At 41.8% G+C, this 23,738-nt stretch overlaps 1 protein-coding gene across 1 annotated transcript in view; it reads right to left on the bottom strand.

The window, feature by feature from the left end:
- The window catches only part of med13a (mediator complex subunit 13a), a 75,066-nt gene that overhangs the window by 32,872 nt on the left and 18,456 nt on the right, over positions 1 to 23,738 (bottom strand). Inside the window, exons 3-4 of the mRNA XM_071460183.1 lie at positions 22,570 to 22,738; positions 3,872 to 4,017 (exon numbers count right to left, since the gene is read on the bottom strand). Of these exons, the coding sequence (XP_071316284.1) occupies positions 3,872 to 4,017; positions 22,570 to 22,738 (315 nt within the window). The remainder of the gene's footprint in view (positions 1 to 3,871; positions 4,018 to 22,569; positions 22,739 to 23,738) is intronic.

The raw sequence follows: 23,738 nt of genomic DNA, 5'->3' as shown, positions 1-23,738 counted from the left end.
TTTCTTTCTAACATATATTTGAATGTGTAGAGGGGGTCAAATTGGTTCTACGATCACACTGGCTGGGTGGGTGGGTGTGTGAGTGAGCATCTGTTAATATCCCTCTCTGCTCTGCTTTTCTAGTATGCCATTACTAGACTGGATGGCCTCTGTCTCCAGGTATTGATCCTGGGGCTGGACCATACAGCAGCTTCCAGGATGGGAAAATGGGGGGAGACAATGGAAAGAAAATGGTGGGAAAAGGAAGACGAGACGCATTAGCAGAGTTTCAGTAGAGAGGCTGTAGGGATTGGGACGTTTTTCTGACAAGATACCCTGCAGGTGGTGTGCTTCACCTCCCAAATCTTCCAACACTTCAAGTTATAACCCTTGAGATGTAAAACGAAATCAAAGCCCATTTTTTGATTTGTTTTTATTGGTAGCAGAGATCACCATTCCCACACAGGATTCAGATTGCCTACCCAAGCACGAGGGATTCACAGAAAACAACCCAGTGCAGTTTCACTTCACTGATATCAGCCTCACTGTTTACTCTCTTTACACCGTGTAAAGAGAGCTGTATGTAGTCACTGATAATACAAACATTTTTACTGCTACTGCTTCACACTAAAAGCGTTTGAGTGGCAAAGCACTTTCAGTGTGAAACAGGCACAGGAAACACAATGTATTTGTCACTGCGTACAACACTGACCACAATCCTGCTTCAAAAAATGCATCAACAGAACAAACAGTTTTTCATCAGTGGATCTTTTTTAATTTCTGTCAGGGAGCAATGGGACAAGAGCGGAGAGAGGCTGCACACCTCCACCTTCTCTGCAAGGTGACCAACTTTCCCGTGAACTGCTACTGTATTTCTGAACAATGCAGCTGCTCAGGGAGTGGCATTCAAAACGCTTTAATGCGACAACACTTTTAAAGCCAAAGCATGAAACATGTTGCCAGACAAGACTCCTCAGTGGCCCTCAGCGTAACGTTTCAGCTTAACCTACAGAGCATACTATGTCAGCAAAAACAACCCAACAAGGGGAAGAACAAAAGGTTGTTTATGTTGCAGCACACAACAACATCCAGCTATGGCCAATCATATTAACCTTAATTAAATTTAACCCCAGTCTTTTTCCCTTTCATCTCTGCGTTTCTTGCTGCATACACACTCCTAAGACCTGGGGCCAGTTGTGGGAGAGAGATCAAATTCAGCACAATTATGGAAATGGTTTACCGTTTTCCCCATCACCACCCCACCCCACCACACCATCCCCTCCATCCCTTCTGCCTCGCTCTCTCTGCCTGTGAGTCTCTCTCCGACTCCCTGAAGACATGTCAAATGTGCTCAGATCAGTGTAATGGGCTGAGAGTTCATTACATTCACTCTGCGCTCTTTTATGAGGTCACATCCTGGAGAGGTCTGCCTGCCGGAGCGCTCTGCCGCACAGTAAACCAAGCTTGGCAGAGGTGGGGGTTGGGGAGTTGTGAGCAGGAGGAGATAGGCTGTGACGGTGAAAACACACACCTGTGCACAGACACACACAGTATCTAAGTGTGGATCATAAAGTACATATACACTCACTTATAAACCAATGTTCTCAACATGGGGTGCAAGACCCTCCAGGGGCACCTGGTGGTGTTTTCAGTAGACCAACTTCCTATATTGATTGTATTTATATAATTGGTGCTGGTCTTTAACTAGACCCCTTCAGGGGGAGAAGGGGCTGCCTATACAGATATCACTGTGGTGAATGGAGGAAGTGATCACTGTTATTACACTGGAGGAGGCGTATGGAGGGGGGAGGGCTGAATCACATCTATCTAACTATAGATGAGAGGGTTAAAGGAGGAAAACCTGTCCTCACAGCTCATGTGTCAATTACTGTTCAAAAATCTCACAAAGATTTGTTTTATCAATTTTCTACTAAGCATCTGTTTCTATTCCAAAACCCAAGCGTGTTTTAACTTGAGTCGGGCGATATGTTGTTGTTCAGTTTAAGAAAAGGTCCATTTATGTGACAGTCTACTAGAGAAGGAGCGATCACGGGAGGTAGTGAGTACAGTTGTCTAATGGTTGGCACAGCTGTCCCCGCCTCACTCTTGATACAAATACCAACACAACAGATGTGTACTTATTTACTTATACTCAATTGAATCACTTTACTCTAATAATGTTACTTGGAGAGGAAACTATTTACTTCCCCAAACAAAATGAGTCAAAATGTATATTACAGTCATTCTATTAACATCTCTTTGTGTGAGAGGCCAACAATGGTTTTGGGATTACACCGTGCTCGTCTTGGGGTGGGGTAATGAATTTAGAGCCAGTGATGGAATATCATTAGGGCCACAGATTTTTATAAGTGCGCTACACTCTAATTTAAAGTGACTACAGAGGCTTTTCTTTTAAACTGGCTGCAAGCCAATCTGTAATGAAAGACAGCCTGACAGAAGGATTGTATAGTATGCATTATCTTGGCAACAGCACCCGACACAGCACACACAGAGCTTCCTAATTTATTTCATTCAGAAATTTACACTCCTACATCTACACAGAGCATTTCATATTACAGGAAGATATGAAAAAATATATACTTTTGGAATCACCTGTCCCTTATTGACTCTAGTATTCGCCACCTTATCTCTCTGGGCTGTGTGCTTTGCTCAACAACGTAAAGTTTGATGTCTTTGAATCCTGATGATTAACCTGTATTATATATATTAACCTGTATTGAAGCTAGTTCTCAGACTAATTGTAAGCAGGAGTCTGTATACAAAAATCTGATTATTAGATTTTTAGATCAGCTCGGTCATGGTTATGTGGGCTTCTCGGAAAAAGTAGGTACAGCACATCCACTGTAAGAGGTAAGAAAATGATCTTTCAATATCTGGTTAGTACAAATTTCTTTGATTATTCTTTCAGCGATTTGATGATGCATATCAAGGGATAATTTCAGCCAACTCTTACAGCTTTTACTTTTTTAATAGGAAGTGTGATAAAGCACTCTCTCAACAACACAGGTTTATTCTTATAATATTCTTAATGATAAAAATGCAGCTTTGATTCCAAGCCAAAGGATGTATTGCTTTGCAATTACATTTTTAAGTTTTAAGCTGCTGCCAGTAAAACAGTTCTCACAATTCTGGGTGAGACTTTAACATTTTGTACAGTTTGGTGCATTTTCGCTGATTACAAGGTACATTTTTGCCAGAAGAAATAAATATAAACACTTTGCTATGCATCTTAAAATGTATTTTCTTTAGACTACAGACCATATATATGTAGAAAAAGTGGCAAAGAAAAAGAAAAAAAGCAAAAACAACAAGCTTCCAGTCCCTTTGGTCTGGTCGCCTGAGTGCTCAGGCATGTGTACAAACATGCAAATATCAGAGGGCTTGTGCTGGATTGTGTCAGCTGATTATGGCCTTTTGTTTTGTAATGAAGAATTCCAAGGAAGCCTTGAAGCAAAAAGTTAAAAGAGAAAATAATAAGCAAAACATCAGGAATAATTTCTTCCCACAACACAAGGCTCAGTCTAACAGGCTGTTGGGGCATCTGTCACATGCAACATTTCGGACACCACTGGTCAGATTTCAACAAAACATGAGGGTGAAGATGTCGTCACAACAACAGTGTGTGGCACTCCACTCAGGGGTCAAATCAAAGTGACACGCTAGAGGATGATGCCATTTATCTGTTTATCAAGCTACTGAGCTACTGATCAGATTCTTAATGTGGATACATATGGTGCATGTGTTTCTAAACTGGGCTGCATAATTCATGAAGGATGCAGTGTTTACTGTTGCTGTGTAACATGCTGGTTTTTGAGCAGCTCAGAGCTCACTGATACCAGTTCAAAGATGTCAAGTGTTTTTGGAGACCCACCTTGGAAGGGGCTGGACGCCTGCTGAGCCAGAGTGAGGTGCTCCTCCGTGAGATGGTAGATGGGCTGATGCTGGTTGATCTCCACACTGGTGCACACGTTGCTCTCACCATGCAAGAAGAAGGTAAAGGCGCAGGATAGGTGCTCACTGTGTGGAGGAAGAGAGGAAGAAAAGAGCGAGATGAGTCATTTGGGATCACACTACTTTAATATGCACCTTTGAAAAGAAGTACAGCTCGCAATGAATAACTCCAATAGAATGTGAGGTGCAGAAGCGACTGCTGTCGAGAAAAAAAAGGAAGCAAATCAGATAGTCTAGTTCATGTTCCTGTTCACAGAGAAAGAAAAAGAAGAGCTGACAGGGAGAGGAGAGGTAGAGGGAGAAAATATGATTAGAAAAACCTGTGTCTTTTTTGTCAAAGGCTACAGTGGAATCTCGTCTCTCTCTCTCTCTCTCTCTCTCATATTCTTCGTCAACATGACAGAGCCTCGATAGGAAAGATGAAGCCAGAGATAGATACAAGAAGCTACTAATCTGTGCACCCTCTGGTCACACAAAGATGCCTTATATGCTTGTTATAAAGCGTCTGCTGCATCCTTCCACTGTAATATTAAATAGTAATCCCTTTAATAAGCGAGGTATATGGGTGGGAAATTTGAGTTTATAGACTTGAACAGTGCGTGGAGCAAAGTCAACACAGCAGTGCTCACAGGTGGTTTGTGTGTGTGAGTGCTTTTGTGCTTCTGTCTATCTAGTGTGGATAGCGCCGTGTGTAAAACAAAGGGGCAAGCCACAGGCTCTGCTGCTTACAACAATGCCTGCCTGTGCCAGTCTGACCTCAGCAGCACACAACAAAAGTGACAAGTTGGAAGAAGAAACGGAAAGGAAGGACAAGGCAGATGGAAGAGGAGAGGGGCAGAGCTAAATGCAGACCATTGTCTGTGGGCTTTCCTCTCTCTTTCACGCTCGCCTTGTCTCATCCAACGAACATACCCACAAACACACAAGCACAAAGTCACACAAATGCAGGGAGAGCGGGAGACAGCGCAAGTGACAGATGACCAAATGAAGGGGTGAATTTGGAAGTGGATCAAAGAGGGTTGCGTCCTCTGAGGATTTGGTTAAGCAAATATCAGTCTGCTCTCCCTGTCTCTCTCTCTCTCTCTCTCTGGCACACCTACTCTGCAGAGGATTAAAGAAAAGGAGCAGGGTGGGAGAGCAAGGCAGATAGAGAGATGGAGAGAGAGAGAGTGCACTTCAATAAGATAATACCACCTACATAGTGGAGAGATGCCCTAAGCCCCCCAAAGCTCGACATTAATCTTAGACTTCTTTTTTCCTCCAAAGATGAGGTGGTGCTCGTTAGTGAACAGCCATAAATGTATGATATTCATTTTCTATAGCTGGCGGCAAGTAGGCTAATGAAGGTGAGTCAAAGCAAGAGAGAGAGACTTTGATATCCTCAGCAGTTCGACCAAAATATCCATGTTTCAGTATTTATGTATTAGACTGTTATTGTCATTAAATTAAGATGTTCAACACAACACTGACAGAGTTATTTGTCACTGTAACCATTCCTCCTCTAAATAGCAGCAGTGAGGCCGTCCCTCCTTAATGTGACCACAAAGTAAGTGATAGGACAAACTTAGCAAACCTTGTTCAGTGTGTCTGAAGTTCTTCTAAGAAAACATAAAGCCTCAGCAGTCTGAGCTACTGGGCATCCTGACAGAAAGCAGCCCTGCTTTCTGTAGTCTTCAGGGGTCTGAGCTGGACAACTCAAGTAGGGTATATTCCAAGTATTTCTGCAGTGCTGCACAAGAGGGGAACGCAAAAAAGGAATTTTGTACGAGACAGACTCTGAAAGACACCTGCTTGATCTGACTGAGGCCGCACTCAGATGACATTGGCACTGTGTGAAAAAGTGCAGTTCAGATGAGGCTACCACATTGACACCAGCACAGAGGGATCAGGGTCGTCCTGCAGCAAAGCTGAATCTGGCACAACCTCATCCTGCAAACCCTTCCACTGGACAATCAAATAAATGCAAGCAAACATTCCTGGTGGATCGCTTTGTAACATGAACGCCATATTTCTACTGTTTACATCATCACAATGCACAAAATGATGAGAAATGAGGGTGTGCATTTATGTATGTAGTGTGTGTTTTTTGTTTTCCACATTAACAGGTATCACTACTCAGATTCTTTCAATGACAAAATAACAAATATAATATTTAAATTCAGAAAAGAACTGAACAATGACTGAAAACATACAAACACGCCATTTGTTTGGTGAATTGTAATCACAATTACAATTCAATTACAGACGCGGCAAACTTGGACTGAGACCTGCTCGCACGCTGTGGTGGGGTTATTTGAGGCTCTCTTGAAAGGAACAATCCAATTTTTGGGGAAATGAATGAACTGATTAGCCTGTCAAGCAACATGAATGTTTTTGTCTCTGTTGTCATTACAAGAACGTGCATGCTGAAAATACTGTCCTATATTTATGTACATGGCGGAAAAGAGGCCTAGAGAGCAGTGAGGGGAGGAAAGGAAGAAAGAAGTGAGAGATGCAGGCTACAACAGAGAGAGAGCCTACATGTATTGTTGTATTCTGCAGACATCAACAGAGCTGCAGTGAACCATTTTCCTCTCACTCGCAAAGAAAACCTGACACTACACATTCTCACACGTCTGTGTTTTGCGGGGCACTTGTAAGCTCGAGGTAGAGGGCTGCCATCTGTGGCTCAGCAGGCAGAAGTACAACCCAACTCTTACACACACACACACACACACACACACACACACACACACACACACACACACACACACACACACACACACACACACACACACACACACACACACACACACACACACACACACACACACACACACACACGGTATCACAACAGATTCAAATAAATCAATTCTTCACAAATGTGACTGCAAACATTCAGCTCCATCGGTGTCAGCCTGTTGGTTAAGAAGATTATCCGATATGCCAGCTGTTGACATTAAAACAGCCTCATGCTAAGTGATCAAATTACGACCCAACAGTGATTAGAGTATGGCTCATTCTATTACTTTCTATATCTAATATCTCACTTAGTCTGCAGTCTGTTTTTGTCTACTTGAATAAACTCTATAAATCCCGAGTTTCAGCACAAAAACCCTTTAATTTGTCTTTTTACTTCAGGTCAACAGACATGAACGCTGTAGATAATCCTGCAGACAAGCCTCACTAAACGCAACAGGTGCTTAGATGGCACTTGGCCAAGCAGGCACTGAAACATCAACATGAACAACAGCACATGACACGTTTCCTCGCCACTGCGCCTCTCACTGACACAGACACACACACACACAAAAGGAACAGGATTTAGTGAAGCTTACGCTTTGACAAACTGTAGCACAAGCCTGTTAGATCTGTCTGTGTGTGTGTACATGCACAAGTGTTCGCTGTCCCGTCCACACGTGACACACACACAAACACAAACACAGCATCGTGCCAAATTCAGTTCTTCTGCAAACATCCACAGCCTGCTGGTGCAGGCCACACAACCACACACGCACCTCATCATGTGGGCTAAACATACACCTGCAAACATCAGCTTTTAAACATTGGTGGGGGTGGGGGGGTGGGGGGGGTGGGGGGGGGGGGGGTGTGTCTGTGTGGTAGCTGGAAAGAAGGGAGCAGGTCAAGTGTAGGCATGGGGAGAAGCCACAACACTGATTTAAGAAAGTTTTTTCTCAGGATAGAAGTAAGAGACTTCAGGGCATCCGGGGTGTCCGGCACCCAAATGGTTGTCCATGGTTCAATTCCTGGCTTAGAGGAACTTTATGCATCTCACACCCTTCTCTCTCTGCCCTTGTTTCCTATCTCTCTCCAGACTGTTAACTGTCCAATGAAGGCAAAATGCCAAAAAAAGAGAAGATGAAATAAAGGACACCTAAAGAAAGAGTTTGACATTTTAGGGAAACAGGCTTTCTTGCCAAGACTTAAGATGAGAAAACAAATACCACTCTCATGTCTTTACGGTGCATATGAAACTATGGCCAGCAGCCTGTCAGCTTAACTTATCATTAAGGCTAAATCATTAAGGCTAGAAAAGGGTGGAAACAGCTACCCTGTCTGAAGGTAACAAAGTCTTAAACTAACTAATTAACACGTTTATTTTTGTTTGTTTAATCTGTATGTAGGGACATAATGAGCAGAACCATTTCTTGGCCAGATGCAGTGATTTTCTGAACATTTCCTTTAAATTAACATAGAAATCCGTCTTACGTTGCCCTTCTGCCTTACCTCCAAATTGAATCATAATGAAATTACGATTTCATTTGAAACCTATTTCTTACTTTGCCTCGGGGTCCCCAGGAACCTCCTGAGGGACCCCTCAGGGGCCCTACTCCATGACACATTGTGTCTGTTAAAGTATGTCGAACCTGCCTCCAGGTTCTCAGGGATTTCAGAATGTCATCTCCCCTGGAGCGAGATACTGCTTACACTTCAAAAAAGGCCAAAAAACCAAGGCCAGTGTTGAGCGCCACAGAAAATTGTGCACGTGCGATGAAAACACCACCTGTCAGCAGCACGCAGTGCATGAGCTAATGGACACAGAAATCCCTCTTTAAACGATTAAACATTTCTCATCTCGTTTGTTTGCTCCGTCATTAGAGGAATTCAATACGTGATTTTAATAAAAGAAAGAAAAGATGCGATACAGCAGGCTGCAGTGTATCCAAAATACTGAGTAAAGCAGCCTTCAAAACAAGCACATGTCAGAATATTATGTTCATTAACGAGATTTGTGGGATCTCACTTCCCATGTTTTTTATCTGCCTCTCTTTCTCTCGGTCGTGTAGAGAAAGCATGAAGGAGGGAGGGCTGCCGTTGTAGCTTGACAAAAAGCCACAAGATCTTTTAATCATCTTCTCTCTCTCTGTCTCCACCTTTCCTCCCACTCCCCTCTCTTCTGCTCTTCATCTATTAACTGGCAAATAGACCGGGCTGCTCTCTTGATCTGCTCTCTCCTCTTCTTTGCCTTGCCATCACACAGAACGTACACTCACTCACACGCCACTGCAATTGTCCACAGAGGCACTCCCTGCTCCACCTCTCAGATGCAAATAGCTGGTGGCCTTTGGCACGGTAAGGAGACAATAAGATAATCCTGTGAGGATTTGAAGCGGGGCCACATACAAAAGAGGGCAGGTGGGCACATTTGCCTTCAGCTGGCATGCCATGGAAATGAGGTGCCAAAGGCCAGCAGCGACCTGTGCGGTGGCACAGGGAGCCCGGAATGAGGGAGGGAGCTGAATAGGACTGACAGCCTCCACTGCTGTCACATGCATGGTCTGCTGTGTGGCACACAAACAGACGATCGCCACGCTGAAGTTTTGATATGGCTTTTATTTCCAAAATGTGTGTGCATTACAGCTTCATCCTCAGCAGTGTACGGAACAGGCCTTTTGGCATTTTACTCACTCTGAGCTTAAACACCAAAGCACAGCAGCATCCCTCCATGGTAAAATTCAAACTGCTTCTCACCTGCACTCAACACCATCTCCACCATTCTTTCCTACAAATCTCATTCTCTGTAATTAATCACCATTTTCCTTAACAATTAATCTAATGTTCAAAATATCAAAGAACTATCAATAAAATGTCCATCATCAATTCCCCCAGCCTAAGATGATGTCCTCAAATTTTTCTGAACGGCAATTCAAAACCCAGAGTAAACATTCAGTTTATAATGATGTAAAAATGGCAAATAATTACAATGGAAGAGCTGGAACTAAGTCAAATGTTTAATCAATTGTTAAAAAAAATTTCTGTCGAACAACTGATTAATTAATTAACACGAATCAGCCTTCTCAATTTTTTCAGCTTTGTAGGACAATCTTTTCTCAAACTTTTGTTCTGACAAGAATAATCACCTTTGTCTTTTTCCGATCTGATAAAAAAACAGCAACTGCAATGACACAACGAAACAATATTGTTGTTTCTGAGTAAAACAATTACTGCGTGAGCAACGTCTCATTATCTTCTGTGTGTTATCTGTATCGGTGCTTGCCAGCAGATGAATTTGTGGCTTGTTGTTACAGCAAATGGCAACAAAAGCAGTTGCCCATGTAGACCTGAAGGGACAGCATCCAAATTCCTTCACTAACCGCTTGAGCTACTATAAATTAATGTTTGTTGTAATTTTTTGTATCGTAGGATTTTGGTGTTCCTGCCAAATGTTCATATGTCAGCTGCGTTTTCACTGACTTTTATTTCCAATGCATCTTCGTTGCACCATTTAGTTCTTTTCTTTAGCTATTGTTACCTAACAAAACTATGCCCCAGTGTGACATGATGCTTTTAGCCACCTTCTTTTGTTTGCTTAAAGGTGTTTTTTAAAGCCTCTGGAGATTTAACTAATCAGCAGTTGGTTAAAATAACCTTTAATTTAATTTCATTCACTGATTTTTATCATGTTGCAAAAAAGGGTAAAACAAATTGTGTCGAGACTGTAAAAGAGGACAGAACTCGGTGACTAACCATCAGCTCCTCAACATATCCTGCTGAGCGGTCACATGCTTTTCTTTTTAGGTATCGGATAAATGAAAGCACACGTACACGCACGCGCGCACGCGCACGCGCGCGCGCGGACACACGCGGACACACACACACACACACACACACACACACACACACACACACACACACACACACACACACACACACACACACACACACACACACACACACACATAGATATATGAAACTTCATTTGAGGCAAATCAAAAGTCAATTGGAGGCAGTGTAGCCTGAAGTGGTGAGAGGAGTTCAAGGGAAGATATGAAGACAGAGAGGGGAGAAAAGGAAGGAGGCTGCGGAGCTGTGACATTCCACAGATGTTTGTTGGGCTTGGCTGGCCGCGCACTGTGAACTGAGCTTCCGTTTAGCTGATGTACATTTCCTCAGCACAACAACAACAACAAGAGCAAATGCGTCCTCCACCGAGATTAGACACCCTTCCATCTCTGGGCATACAGCTGTCACCTCTGGTCTGTCTTGCACATGGATATCTGCCATTTGCAGCAGCTTGTTATTGCAATGCGGGCCATGTAAACATGTTTTGACTGGTGCTGCTGCAGTGACAGAACGTGCTGGCATCAATACAGTTTCTGACACAACATTAATAAACAATGTTTCTGGAATAAAAAGCTTACAATAACAATCAGCTACCACATGAGCAAATTAGCGTAAATTATTTTGACTGTGGACAGTGATGTAAGAGAGAGAGAGTGAGAGAGAGAGAGAAACATGGTTAGTCATGAAATCTTTTTCCTTGGGAGGAGCAGTGGTGCTGGGGAGTTTGTGTGACTGTTTATACAATAACCACAATCATCTGTCAGCAGAATATTGAAAGGCAGTGCAAATTTGACTTTCATATCAAAGGCATGTTAGGAATTGACATGGGACAAGAAACATGTCAAGCCATAAGCATAAAACATATTTGCATGAAACAATCAGGTGGCATTTTGGTCAGGAGTGAAAGAAAACAAGACAAAAAAAGGGAGGAATCAAGAAAGAACAAAGAAGGCAGACGGCATTGATTTGGAGGACATTTCCAGGGTGATATAATCTTCCCTACTGTCTAGCCACCTGACCACTGGGAAACAACAGCACTGTCTGCTGCCAAAGTAACACAAACAAGCAGGGCTCAGAGAGAGGCACTAGCTCTGGCTTTAACACATGGTTGACACAGGAGACTAGGTGCTGGAGAAAATACTAAACTAAAACTCTTAAGGCCAACACATTCACTTACACACACTCAGAGCTCTATTACTTTGAATTGATTTCCTCTGCCACAAATGGAGAGCAGGGTGAGCCTCTTTATATGTGTCAGATTAAACTTGGAAGGGGGAGAGAAATGGAAAGAGATGGAACGACAAGTCCATAAAAAGAGGAGAAATCCGATCCTTTCCGAGGGTGTCGCAGAAACACTCAGATACAGCCAGAGCTGACTAAAGATAATACTGACATAACCCTGACAGCAAGTCGGGTTCCAGCTTCCTCAGCATTTAGGCTACGTCACACACAAGTGCGGCGGCAAACACTCACACATGCACACCAGGGTTTCTCTAATACACCTGCTGTCAGCTAAAAAGCGACTCTCTCAATCTGAGCCAGATACCTTTGCTCTTTGGAAAAAAAAATATTTTCAGTAATTATACTCATTAGCATGCTCTCGTAATCACTTTGCAACTGCATCCTGATTGCAATGCGACATCTGTTCCTTCTTATGAAAAAGGCACTTAGTGTATTCACTGCAGTGTGATATGCATTAATTGCCAACATATGCATGTGTAGCGTAACACACCCTATACACCTGTGAGTGAAAAAGTAAATATGTTATGGTCATATGGATTTTAAGCCTGTTTTAAGCCATGCTCAGGTTGAGTCATTAGGCCATGGCATTAGTAATGTAAGTTTTGCAATTGTAATAATAAAGCATAATTATCCAGAGCCACAGCCAATTCGTCGGCCTCATCCTGGATTAAAACTGGGCTTCAGCAACCCACAAAGGCAAGGCCTCCCTTCGCCCTTTTTCTTTGAAATTAGCAGAAATGCTTGTTGAAAATCATGCTATAGACACTATAGTAGAGGTATAGCAAAGTTATAATCTCTGTAATTTTGTTTTCCTGCCTGTGACACATTCCACACAGAAACGCTACTAAATGCTGTGGCCATGTTTGTGGGTTTTCCAGACTGTAATCCAGAGGAATGAGGAAAGGTTAACAGGAGGACGACATCTCTTTGGTTTATTCAACAAATTAATTAACTTGCAGAATGTCAGAATAAGTATCAGATGCCTGCTGCAGTGAAACTTCAATATCAAGTTGACAGTAAATGGAGAATGTAAACCTGTTCATGCTTTGATATTTAAAACATCTAAAAAAATTACCAAGAAACTCCCCAAATTTAAAGCTCAACTGAAGTAGTCACATTTGTTTTTAATCAAATTCAAATAAAGGGTAAACAGGACACATGTTTAATCCCCTTTACTTTTCAATTGTATTAGCCAGCAACAGTAGCTCCAGTGGATAAACCTATGTAAGCTTTTTCCAAGTAAATCAGCTGTGTGTTGTCCTCGGTACGTCACAGGAAAGGTGGCTAATCAGTCAAACTGAAATCAAGTTTAGCGTCAGCTCCTCTTGGTGGAGAAATAAAATGTTCTTTCTGCTCTGTGGCAGTTTGCTTGTTGATGCTTTGAAAACATCTGTTACACTACGCTGGGCATAAAGCAGTGTTGAAACAAACATGTAGCGGAGAGGTGCCACAGATTTATAATCAAACCACACATTCAGCAGAACAACAACTAGCAGGTCTTAATAGATATATAGAAAAACCTAAAATCCCCCTGAACAAAACTGATAAACAAACTTTGTGCTACAAACAGTTAGATGTTAAAAAAAAAAAAAAAAAAAGAATCCATTTTGCCTCCACTTAAACTTCATGTCATTCCTGCACTATTAACCTACACAGTGAATTTAAACTGGAAACTACATCTGGCGAGCAGAGATCTGTTTGGAGTTAGCTTGTTTGTCTCAGCCTGTGGCGAGATCCCTGTAAATCTTTGAACATTTTCTACTACTTCAGGTTACAGTGCTACCACCTTGCCGTTTACAGCAATGAGGTGAAATGTATAACACCATATAAGGGATTAGCTTTAAATGTGGCCATCTGTCTGAACCTCTGGATTAAAGACAGCACCATGGGAGTCACAGTTACTTGGAAAAGGACACCGAGGAGGGGAGGTGGTGACGCCTGACAGATTAACTATGGACTTCTTCAGACCTTCGCTTGGCCCCGTCCTCTCCCATAGCCTCTGGTCACATGGGAGGATGGGAGGAATGGGAGGAATGCAGGGTACAGCGGCTGAGGAGGTGGGAGGGGAAGAAGAACAGGGGAGCCGAGTGGGAGCAGGGGAAACGTAAGGACACAGGATTCCCCCCATGAATAGTGAAATTTGTCCCTGCCGCTACCCTTGAATTCCACTGCCGACACCAATACGGGTTTTCCTCAGCGCTACGATATATAAAAAGACGATGACGGCTGTAACTTTAGTAATGACAGAATTCTTTGTTCTCTCAGGGCCTCTAGCTGACGTCAGAGGAAATGGGGAAGGCATTCAGGTGTGGAAACTAGTGGAATAATTTTACAAGGTGATACACGTTTCTGCTGGTGTCTTGTTTCTTCACACAGTGCACACAGTGCACACAGTGTCATGAGATACGTTAATCAAAGTCATATTAGCTTCTTTTGTCTCATTCACTCGGACATGTTAAACCTTGCTCACCACCATAATCCATGCTTGTAAAGTGAGTGGTGCTGCTAACTTAATTAGAGAAAGTGTTTACCCAGTTCCCTCAGCTGAGAACTTAATGGATACATATTGTTCTAACCAGTACAGCTAATATGAATAATATGGCTTGCCTCGAGGATGACAGTTCAAATGAGGGTACATAGTTAAAACTGTACATATTTGCAGATAGCTACAGATTGTAGGGTCTCTGTGAGGTCAGTGATGTAAAGGACTTTGCTTTAAATTGTAACACTAAAGCGATGCAATGGGAAATGGACTATTAATAATGAATAATTCTGCAGCAATTAAGGAAGTGACCCATTCCAATGAGAAACACTGGTATTTTCCTTTAAGAGCCATATTTATCTTCTGGACAGGATCTCTCCAGCAACATGATATATCCAGAGCGCCGGGTCACATGGTCCCACAGCCCAGTCTCCCTGGAGTTCTTGTTGCTAGAGAGACCGCTGAAGTACAGGGAAGACTGAGGGGCAGGGGGTCGTGTGTTAGGGGGTGAGGTATTTAGGAGAGGTGCTGAGTTGTGCTGTATATCTATATCAGTGCTGCTAGTCTGCAAGCACACTACATGTTAAATACGCAGTTCTGTCTGGCTGCGTTTCTTGTGTCTAACACCAATAATTCTAATGAACAGCTCGTGTGCCAACTCTCTGACTGCCCTCAGTGTGGACTGGCTTGCATGCCGATTGTTGACGAGCATGTTTGTGCGCTCGTGTCCCTGTGTGTTTGTGTTGTGCTGGGAGCGGGGAGGGGATAAATTTAGCGCTTTAGCCCCAGACTGGAGGCAGTGGCCCTTTATCCTGCACTGTCCTACTTAACAGAGTGCTGCTCTCTGCTTCCGCCTGCCACAGCGCACCAGGGCTCACACATTCACCTCCCAGCGTTGGGCCAAAACAATAGAGGAAAAATGTGCTCAGCCACATAACACACAGTCATGCAGAAAAGTGCAGACAGTCGCATGTGTTTATGCAGATTTTAGAGTTATTTTATGACTATGTTTTGCATTAATTCATTACCAGTCACTCTTACAATATAAGCTGCTGCACACTGGCCTCATTTCATAACAGCTTGATTGTTAATGACGCCTTCAGTCAAACAACAACAACCAGCAGACTACACATATTTAAATACAGCGGAGTAGTAATCTAACTCTCCTGATTGCAGAGCAGTTTGAGCACATTGTAGATCTTGTAAATGCTGCTTAAATACAGACATGCATACCAAGCAGATAAAAAGAAACGATATCCCCTTTTTCTTGATCAAATTGAAACATCAAAGATTTAATGTTGCTCAGAATTTCAGTAACGCAGCCAATTAGAAATAAGTCAACGAGTTAGTCTGCCTTAAGCTGACCAATAGAGCACAAGCATCCCACTTCACCTTGGAAACACACGATCCCAGGGTGCATTTCCCTGCTGCCATGACAACCAAGAGGAGCTCTCCCTTGCTCCCCCCCTCCCTCCATCCCTTGTGTTCTCTCCCAATCTCCCTCTCTCTCTCTCTCTCTCTCTGTTTCCTGAAGCCAGTCTACCTAGCAGCAAAAGGTTCTCAGAAACAACCAGGCTGCACAACTTGGAGGCGCCTGAGCTCCAGACAAAGAGAATTACTGTCAGCTGTATCAACACATACTGATGCATTCGCAGGCTATGTTAAAAACCAAAGGCTTTGACCAATCACTGTGCATTGATTTATTTAAATAAATGTTTTAAAACAGTACAACTGTTTTCAATATTTAATTTTAACATGAATCCTGGAATATTTATTTTTCTTGTAGAATCACAAAAATAAGAAAAATACAGTTAATCCTTCGTAATATCTTGATATGAAAAGGAGGAAAAACGAGCAACTGGCAGCACCAGAAGAGGTTATCATTATTCAAGATTCGGAAAATTCAGTTTACTGCCTACTGCTTACCACACACATCAGGCTAAAATGAGCGGAGGGAGGGAGGAGAGATGATGTAAGCATTTCAACACAGGCTGAGGTCTGAGGTTATGAACAATGTCAGCTAGCAACAGCCTCCACCAACTGGAGACTCTAGATGCAGCACGGGAGTCGTGCAAAGATCAGAGGGGTGATGAGTGTTTCTCATATGCAGATCTGATTTGAGCAACCCACCCAAGAAGATCTTATAGTATTTGTTATTTCTAGTTTTGAAAAAGTCTGTGTGAAGATGGATTAGAAAGTTTGCACTGATGACTGACGATGGCAAGTGTGCCGCAATGATGCTTTCATGTGGAGCTGCAACAATTATTTGATTAATCAATTAGTCATTCGAAAGAAAATAATCTACAACTATTTCAATATCCTGTAACAAACCCAGGTGAAAAAGCCTCATCATTTCAAACAAATCTTTATACAAGAAAATTGACACTTGTTCCGATGATGCAAAACTCGCAGAGTTACTAAATCACATGAAATGAGCTGAATTGGCAGAATCAAGGACTAAAGAGCAAGATGAGCCAATTGAGGGTTGTGAATTAAAGCAGGTGATCTCAACACTCAAAACACAATTAAAGCCAAGGGCCAGATGGATATAATGACGAATTTTACAAACCCTTTTAAGACTGGTTGTCTCCCTGTTAGAAAAAGCATGTCATCATGCTTTAGAATCAAAAACTGTGGCACCATCTTGGACAGAGGCAACATAAAGAGGGTGAAGACCCCACTAAATGCAAATCCCATAGACCGATATCAATACTTCACAAGGGATTTGTGCATACTAACAGAAATCTCAACTAGACGAGTTAATCAGATAATCACACACAAATTCATCCTGATCAGACCAGAGTCATCACTGGAAGACACTATGGAGATAATCTACAACATCTACTAAATATAATATCCTGTCAAAAAGATAAAGAATCAGAATCAATGATTTTATCCCTAGATGATCAAAGGGCATTTGATAAAAGTGCCTAATACTTAGACAAAAAATTTACAGGTATCTAAGCCAGAAGGAGGTCTCAAACTTCCAAACCTAAAGTATTTCTGGGTTGCACAAATGAAGCCTTTGATAGTGTGCATTCAGAGGAGCACATACACACACTGGTTTAATATTGAAAAACTATACGTGCCCAGAGCCCCTGCAGATCCTGCCTTTTCTAAATGATTGTATAAAAGAATTGGCAGAACAGACTAAGATCACTCTTCAAATCTTTAATCAAATACAGACAGCCCTCATGTTAATGAAGCTCATTAACAAGTATTGGATTTCTGACCTTTACACCAACAATTTAGATATCGGCTTCAGAAAAAGGTCAGACTGGTTTATCTGCAGTTATTCAGTGGCGACAATCTTAGGACATTTAAACAGCTGAAAAATGACTTTGGTTTCCACACGACAGATTCCTTTAGGTATTTACAGCTAAGAACTTTCTTGACTGCCCCCATAGAAAGGTTTCTAATAGAAATACAAATGGGAAATAGAGATAAGAAAATAATTGGTAAATGATATCTTATATTTTTATCAATTAATCTACATAATTTGCTATAGATAAGTCAGAGATGGGAAGCGGAAACGAACAAGGTCACATCACAGGACACTTGGAAAGAGGTGTGTAATGAAGGGAATTCAAATGGAAAATAATCAATGGATTCTTCAAAAAGCCAGAAATGATCACCAGCATGGGCCAAACACATCCCTGCTGATGTTTGAGGAACAGTGGAATATACTTTGCCATACACACCCATTACTCTGGTTATGTCTAAGCTAAGTGTATTCTATAGAAAAGTATTAGATGACAGGATATTCTACAAGACCTCACAGTGGTATTACTGGGGGTAATACCTAAAGGCCTGGATGGGAGGGTCTAGAAATACCTTTTAAATATATATCAGCAGCCTTGAAGTGTATGAACATGGCTGAAACCAGACCCTCCCACATACAATACATGGATCCAAAAACATTGGACCTTTATCGGATAGGATAAAGGAGCCCTGTCATGGCTATATTAAAACAATGACGTTTATCACCCAACACTACCATAACTCTTCCTTTTACATTTTCTCTAAATATTACACCTGTATTTTTATTTTTGAAGTATTTTGGATATTTATGCTTGTTTTGTGTGGGTTTGTTGCTTAACACTTAAATAAAATGTATACATTGGATTTCAACAAATGATCAATTTTCTGGTTTCAGCTTTTCAAATGTTAGGATTTGAGGCTTTCCTTTGTCATGTATGACAGTAAACTGAGTATCTCTGAGGTTTGGTCATTTTTCACAATTTTTTGACATTTTTGAGACAAAACAATTAACCGATGATTCGAGGAAATAACTGGCAGATTCATCGATAATGAAAATAATCGCCCAATATTCATCTGTAACTGCTCAGACAAAAGTGTCCCAAGTTGGAAACTGACTTGTGTATGAAATACTATTTTGCCACCAGCTCCCTCCTCAACCATCATGTCAGATATTGGGAGTTTTCCCACAAGCACCTAAACAACCACCCTAACCCTAACCCAAATCAGGTTGGTTGTAGTAAATTGTAACCTTTGGGAAATACAATAACTTTGGCTGTGAGAGATCTAATGATGGTGATAAGAATAAAACACAGTCCTTAGTAAACTGTGGTATTCCCCAGATCAAATGCTGGTATTACTACAACCCTACGGATTACGCTCTAAAGAACAATATTTTTTTACACAAATATATTTTATGAGAATTTTATGGTCACACAGGAATGAAAATATGGCTTTAAACATTTTTTTGTTTTTCCTTGTTGCAAATCGACTTGTGATTTAGAGGAAATAGCAGTGCCTGACCTACTTGTCGATGAAAGGTGAACAAGGTGCTTAGAGGAGCCAGATCAGCCGAAGTGTTAGCAAACACTTGACTAATCAATTTAGTGTGTGTTTCTGCCTTGGAGGGAGGGGGGGGGTATCCAAGGATGATGCGCATGAAACAATGCACAGTTTGATAGTTTTCACTGGAGAATAACAGTGGGAATCCCCTGGAAGATTTCAATCTTTCTCCCTATGGAGTGAGCTAACCTCCAGGAATGATGTCAGCACGGACATGAAAGCCATCGTCACACCACCCATGAGGATGAAGTCTCCCTACGGGTGAACGCTAAGTTTTCTATGCCAATACTGCTAGGACAAAAACCTGAGCATCACAAGACACCAAGGTAGAGGAGCTCCTGATCACACAAAAGCATAAGAGAGAGGACTTATCACTGTGCAGCATTGTTTTGTCCTGCAGACATGGAAACCAACATTACTTGAGCCATTTAATAAATTACAAACACCACAGGTCTCTCAGCCCTAATACCATCAGTTACAGCTCAAATAATGTTTCACTGTCAGAGCAGCTGGTCTGGGAGTAGCAACAACATTAAAAAAAGAAAGAAAACACAAAATGGATCCAGTGAATTTCTGTCAGAGGTTTGTGGTGCTATGTTTGTCAAAATCCTAGCGAGGCTGGGACACAGCAGAACACACCAAAGGGAGAGGAAAAACATCCTTGACGACAACTGAGATTCAGGGTGGTTGCACCACTATTTATAACCTGCCCAGTCTGCTCTGTGACAGCAGAGGGGGATGGCGGGAAGAGGAGAGAGAGAGAAAGTGAGAGAAAAGAGAGAGGAGAGAGAGAGAGAGAGAGAACCAGACACACAGGCAGCGGGTGGCCTGTGAATTCCAGAGCAGAGGAAAAGACCATTGTTTTCTTTTTTTCCCCCATGACTGGGGCCCTGTGTGATTAGCGCACTGGGTAAAGAGGCAATAGAGCAAAAAACAGGACTTGAGTATAGCTTAAAAGTGGCTAGTTCTTCTGCATTATGTTGTCTGTTCCTTTGTCTATTATTCTGCTTGTTAAGTGAAAATCTATTACACTTGTCCTGAGAGATGTGAGTCACTGTCGACCCACACAAGGCCCTGATAAGAGTCTGTGTTAAAGCAGGAAGCTCTGATCTGCCACCCCACACTGTGGTGACATGCTGACAGCAGATAGCAGAGTTCTGGCCATTTCTAACCTGAACACCACAACTGACATGCAAACAAACACACACACACACACACACACACACACACACACACACACACACACACACACACACGTCTGTGCACACACAATATAATGTCGCCTCATGGCCTCCATGGTCACCTGACAACAACACCAAAACAACCCCAAAAAAGCCTCCATATGAGATGTCAAACACCAGCAGCCTGTGATGTTTGGAGTCTGGGTGAGGTAGGACGAGTCAGGGAGTTGATGGGGATGTAGGGCAAAAATTGCTACGGTCATTCTCTCCTCACTACCCGCTCCATCTCTTATCAATAAACCCAGACACTGAAGGCAAGAAATCCAGCTCAGCAGATAGCAAAGAGGAGCTGGAGGATGTCTCAGTCATACACAAATACACTCACGAGCGAAAGGGGAGATGGGAGACAGGCGACACAGCCACAGTTGGCACAACAGCACCTCTTTCACTTTTCTCTAAAACTCTCATATCACAGGTGTAAGGCAGTGTACAATGCTGAATGCCCCCAACTGATCCACAGGATCGGGACAGGGGCCACTCCAGACATTTTTTAATACATCAATAATGTTATATAAAGCCTGATCCATTTCCAATCCTTTGTTTGTTTCTCTGTCTTATGTACAACAGATGTCAAAAGGGCCCAACTGCCCACCAATAAATAACAATAAAATAACTAACTGCAAAACAACCTGCAAGCAAGTTACCCACAACTTAACTGTAGGACACACAATATGAATAAAGAGCAGCATCAGTTTATTTATATGCAACATTTTACAGGTGAACCACACCTCTACACTGCTACTGCTGGTTGAAAACTGCATTTGAAGAAGATCCATATTTCGTTGATGTTGGAAATAAAGGATCACAGTAGAGCCAGATGTTATAGCAATCACAGATTAAAAGCTGTGCAGGCTATATTTTCTTAAATGATCCCTGTGGAGTTTGAAACCTCTGGTAGCACTATGGAGTTGTTTTTGCATGAGTGGTTCCCCAACAGTCTCACATTATTCCACTTCTCTACAATGCTGCATTTACACTTTTTTCTTTTTTTTAAAGAAAACATACTTGACATGTTTCTTAGCCATCAACACTTACAAGGAAACTGCAAAGAGCCCTTTAGTGCAGAGCTATTAATGCAGAGCCATTTGCCTGTCAATACATTTTTTTACTAGTTTTGATGTAAGCTTGCCCTCGGCCAGGGGTCAGCAATTAGGTTAATCTAGGGGCTAGTTTTTGTTTTGTTTTTTTTCAACATTTTTCAGTGGAGGGGGCCAAACATAGTTACAGTCATAGAAGGGATGAAGTCTTATATATTGTCTTTTTCTGAGAAAGATTTTTTTGTTTTGTTTTAGTTTTTATTTTTCTATTTCTTCTAAGAATTAAATAGATGTATAAAGCTGTTTGGCAGATGCAATTTTTCCTTCTGCAGAACTGCAGCAACTTATATTAATGCTCATTTTGCAAAGAATGACTCAAAGGCAAACATTTGCTGTATGCTGCACTATAAATCTTTAAATATAATTGATAGGTTATCTACCTCTGATCACCAGCTGCCTGTTTCATTTATGGTTAAATGAAATTATTGTTGTTGCCATTTTTTAATTTTTTTTTTATCAGCATGCCATGTTTATTTGAGCTACCTATAGATATTTGTGTTTGAGATGCTATTTTATTATAATCAGACGTTACAACTCATGTTTATTGGGATTTTTATGAGACTTGTACTGACAGAGTTGTAAAAATGTTATGCAAATGGTTTTGACAAAAACTATAAAAGGGAAAACTACAGCTTCTGTTTTTTGACCAAAGGGCCACTATTTATCTACTACTGCTCTAAGGTAAGCATGCACTGTGCAGCTTAGCATTACAGAAAGAACAAACTTAAATGTGATGAAACAAAGATTGTATTGAACAAATAAAAAAGTAAAATACTTGAATTGGATCAGTGGTTAAAACAAAAAAGAGCAAGAGATCCCTTTACGACACATGCTGTTTAATATCTACCTCCATCTGAAGTAGCCATATGAATGGGTGTATTTATGTCAAGTGTTGCTCAGAGGGAATAGAACCCCTAACTGTGGAAGTGTTGGTTTAATAGCCTACACACTGAATAACATAAAAACTGTAAGCCTGTGTCTGGAGCAGTGCTCAGCCCACTGAGCTGCACCAGACCACATCACAGCCAGCAACAACAGACATAACATGGCTAAAGGGGCAATAATAAGAAATAAAGTCAAGAAAATACCCCTTTCCACAGTGCAGGAACATGAGCAGAGCAGTGAGACAAAGGAAACACAACCTGGACAAGAACGAGTGGAGCCAGCTTACCTCTTGTTGATGGGCTTCTCATCCTTCTCGTAGGGCTTGACAAACCACTTGCCGATGCGAACGAAGCTGCGATTCATGAGGCAGCGCTCCAGCAAGTTGTGGATGGCTTTGAACAGCAGTGTGCGACACTCGTAGGAAAGACCGTTCTCCCACACCCCATCTTCCTCGGCTAGTGAAAAGAGATGAGAGAGAGACAGGCAGAGGTGAGTGGAGTAGAAAGCTTCGAGAGTTTTCGTGCCACTTTTACAAGAACTCTCTGGGGCGAACAATGTCAATGTTGACTGTACAAAACCACCATTTACAGTTACAGCAAGAATGGTACATGTTGGCTGGTGGAAGCAAACCACACATCAGCCTCACAGTTACACAGTAACAGTCACTAATATGGACATTCATCAGAGTTTGCAAGATTAAGTGTGGGAGCATCAACTGTCATAACAAACATATTGTCACATTATACTGCATTGGTCATAGTCTCATAATCTTTGAAGTTAAAAAGGTTTTTTGCAAAGGGCTTTATCTTGTTCAAGTTAAAAAAAGTGACTCATAAAAGTGTATCCATATTTTTTGAACAACAAAATCTTAAACGCAAACATTTTTTTGTTGCAAAGAAGGCACTTCAACACCAACAAACTGTAGCTCTCCGCATAAGTAGAGGAATTCAGTTGACGGATAACAGCGTATACACTGTGTGGATAACAACAACTCTGAGCCCAGTTTCACAATGACAATCTCACTATACACACACTCAGTGAGTTCACTCCTATAGATGCCACTATGAATCACCTTGCAATTCCAGTCTGACAAAGTTTCTAACAAACATGCATGTAGCTGTGAGCAATTTTATCAACTATTCAAACATGCAGACGTTCACTGTGCACAACATCCTTTCCTGTGCATAATCGCTGAAGGAAAACTGTGACAGGGTTACTCTTCGGCAATCTAATGAGCACAACGAGCCATCTGCGAAGACCTGGCAGTTAACGTTGAACACCCTGATACAGAAATTTCACATTTCCTGGAATGCAAAAGAGTAAGTCATATCTAAAATGACATCTGAAAGGCATAACACATAAAGATGGCAAACAGAAGATGTAAATGCAAACAAATAGTGTGCTCACTGTGACAGAGAGAGAGGTTAAGTAGAAACCTGCTGCTGCCTGCTTTCA

Source organism: Trachinotus anak, unplaced genomic scaffold (genome assembly GCF_046630095.1).
Source record: "Trachinotus anak isolate AG129_WGS33_773 ecotype Australia unplaced genomic scaffold, CSIRO_AGI_Tana_v1 ptg000024l, whole genome shotgun sequence".
Lineage (NCBI taxonomy): Eukaryota > Metazoa > Chordata > Actinopteri > Carangiformes > Carangidae > Trachinotus > Trachinotus anak.
This window is presented reverse-complemented; position numbering and strand designations above follow the sequence as displayed.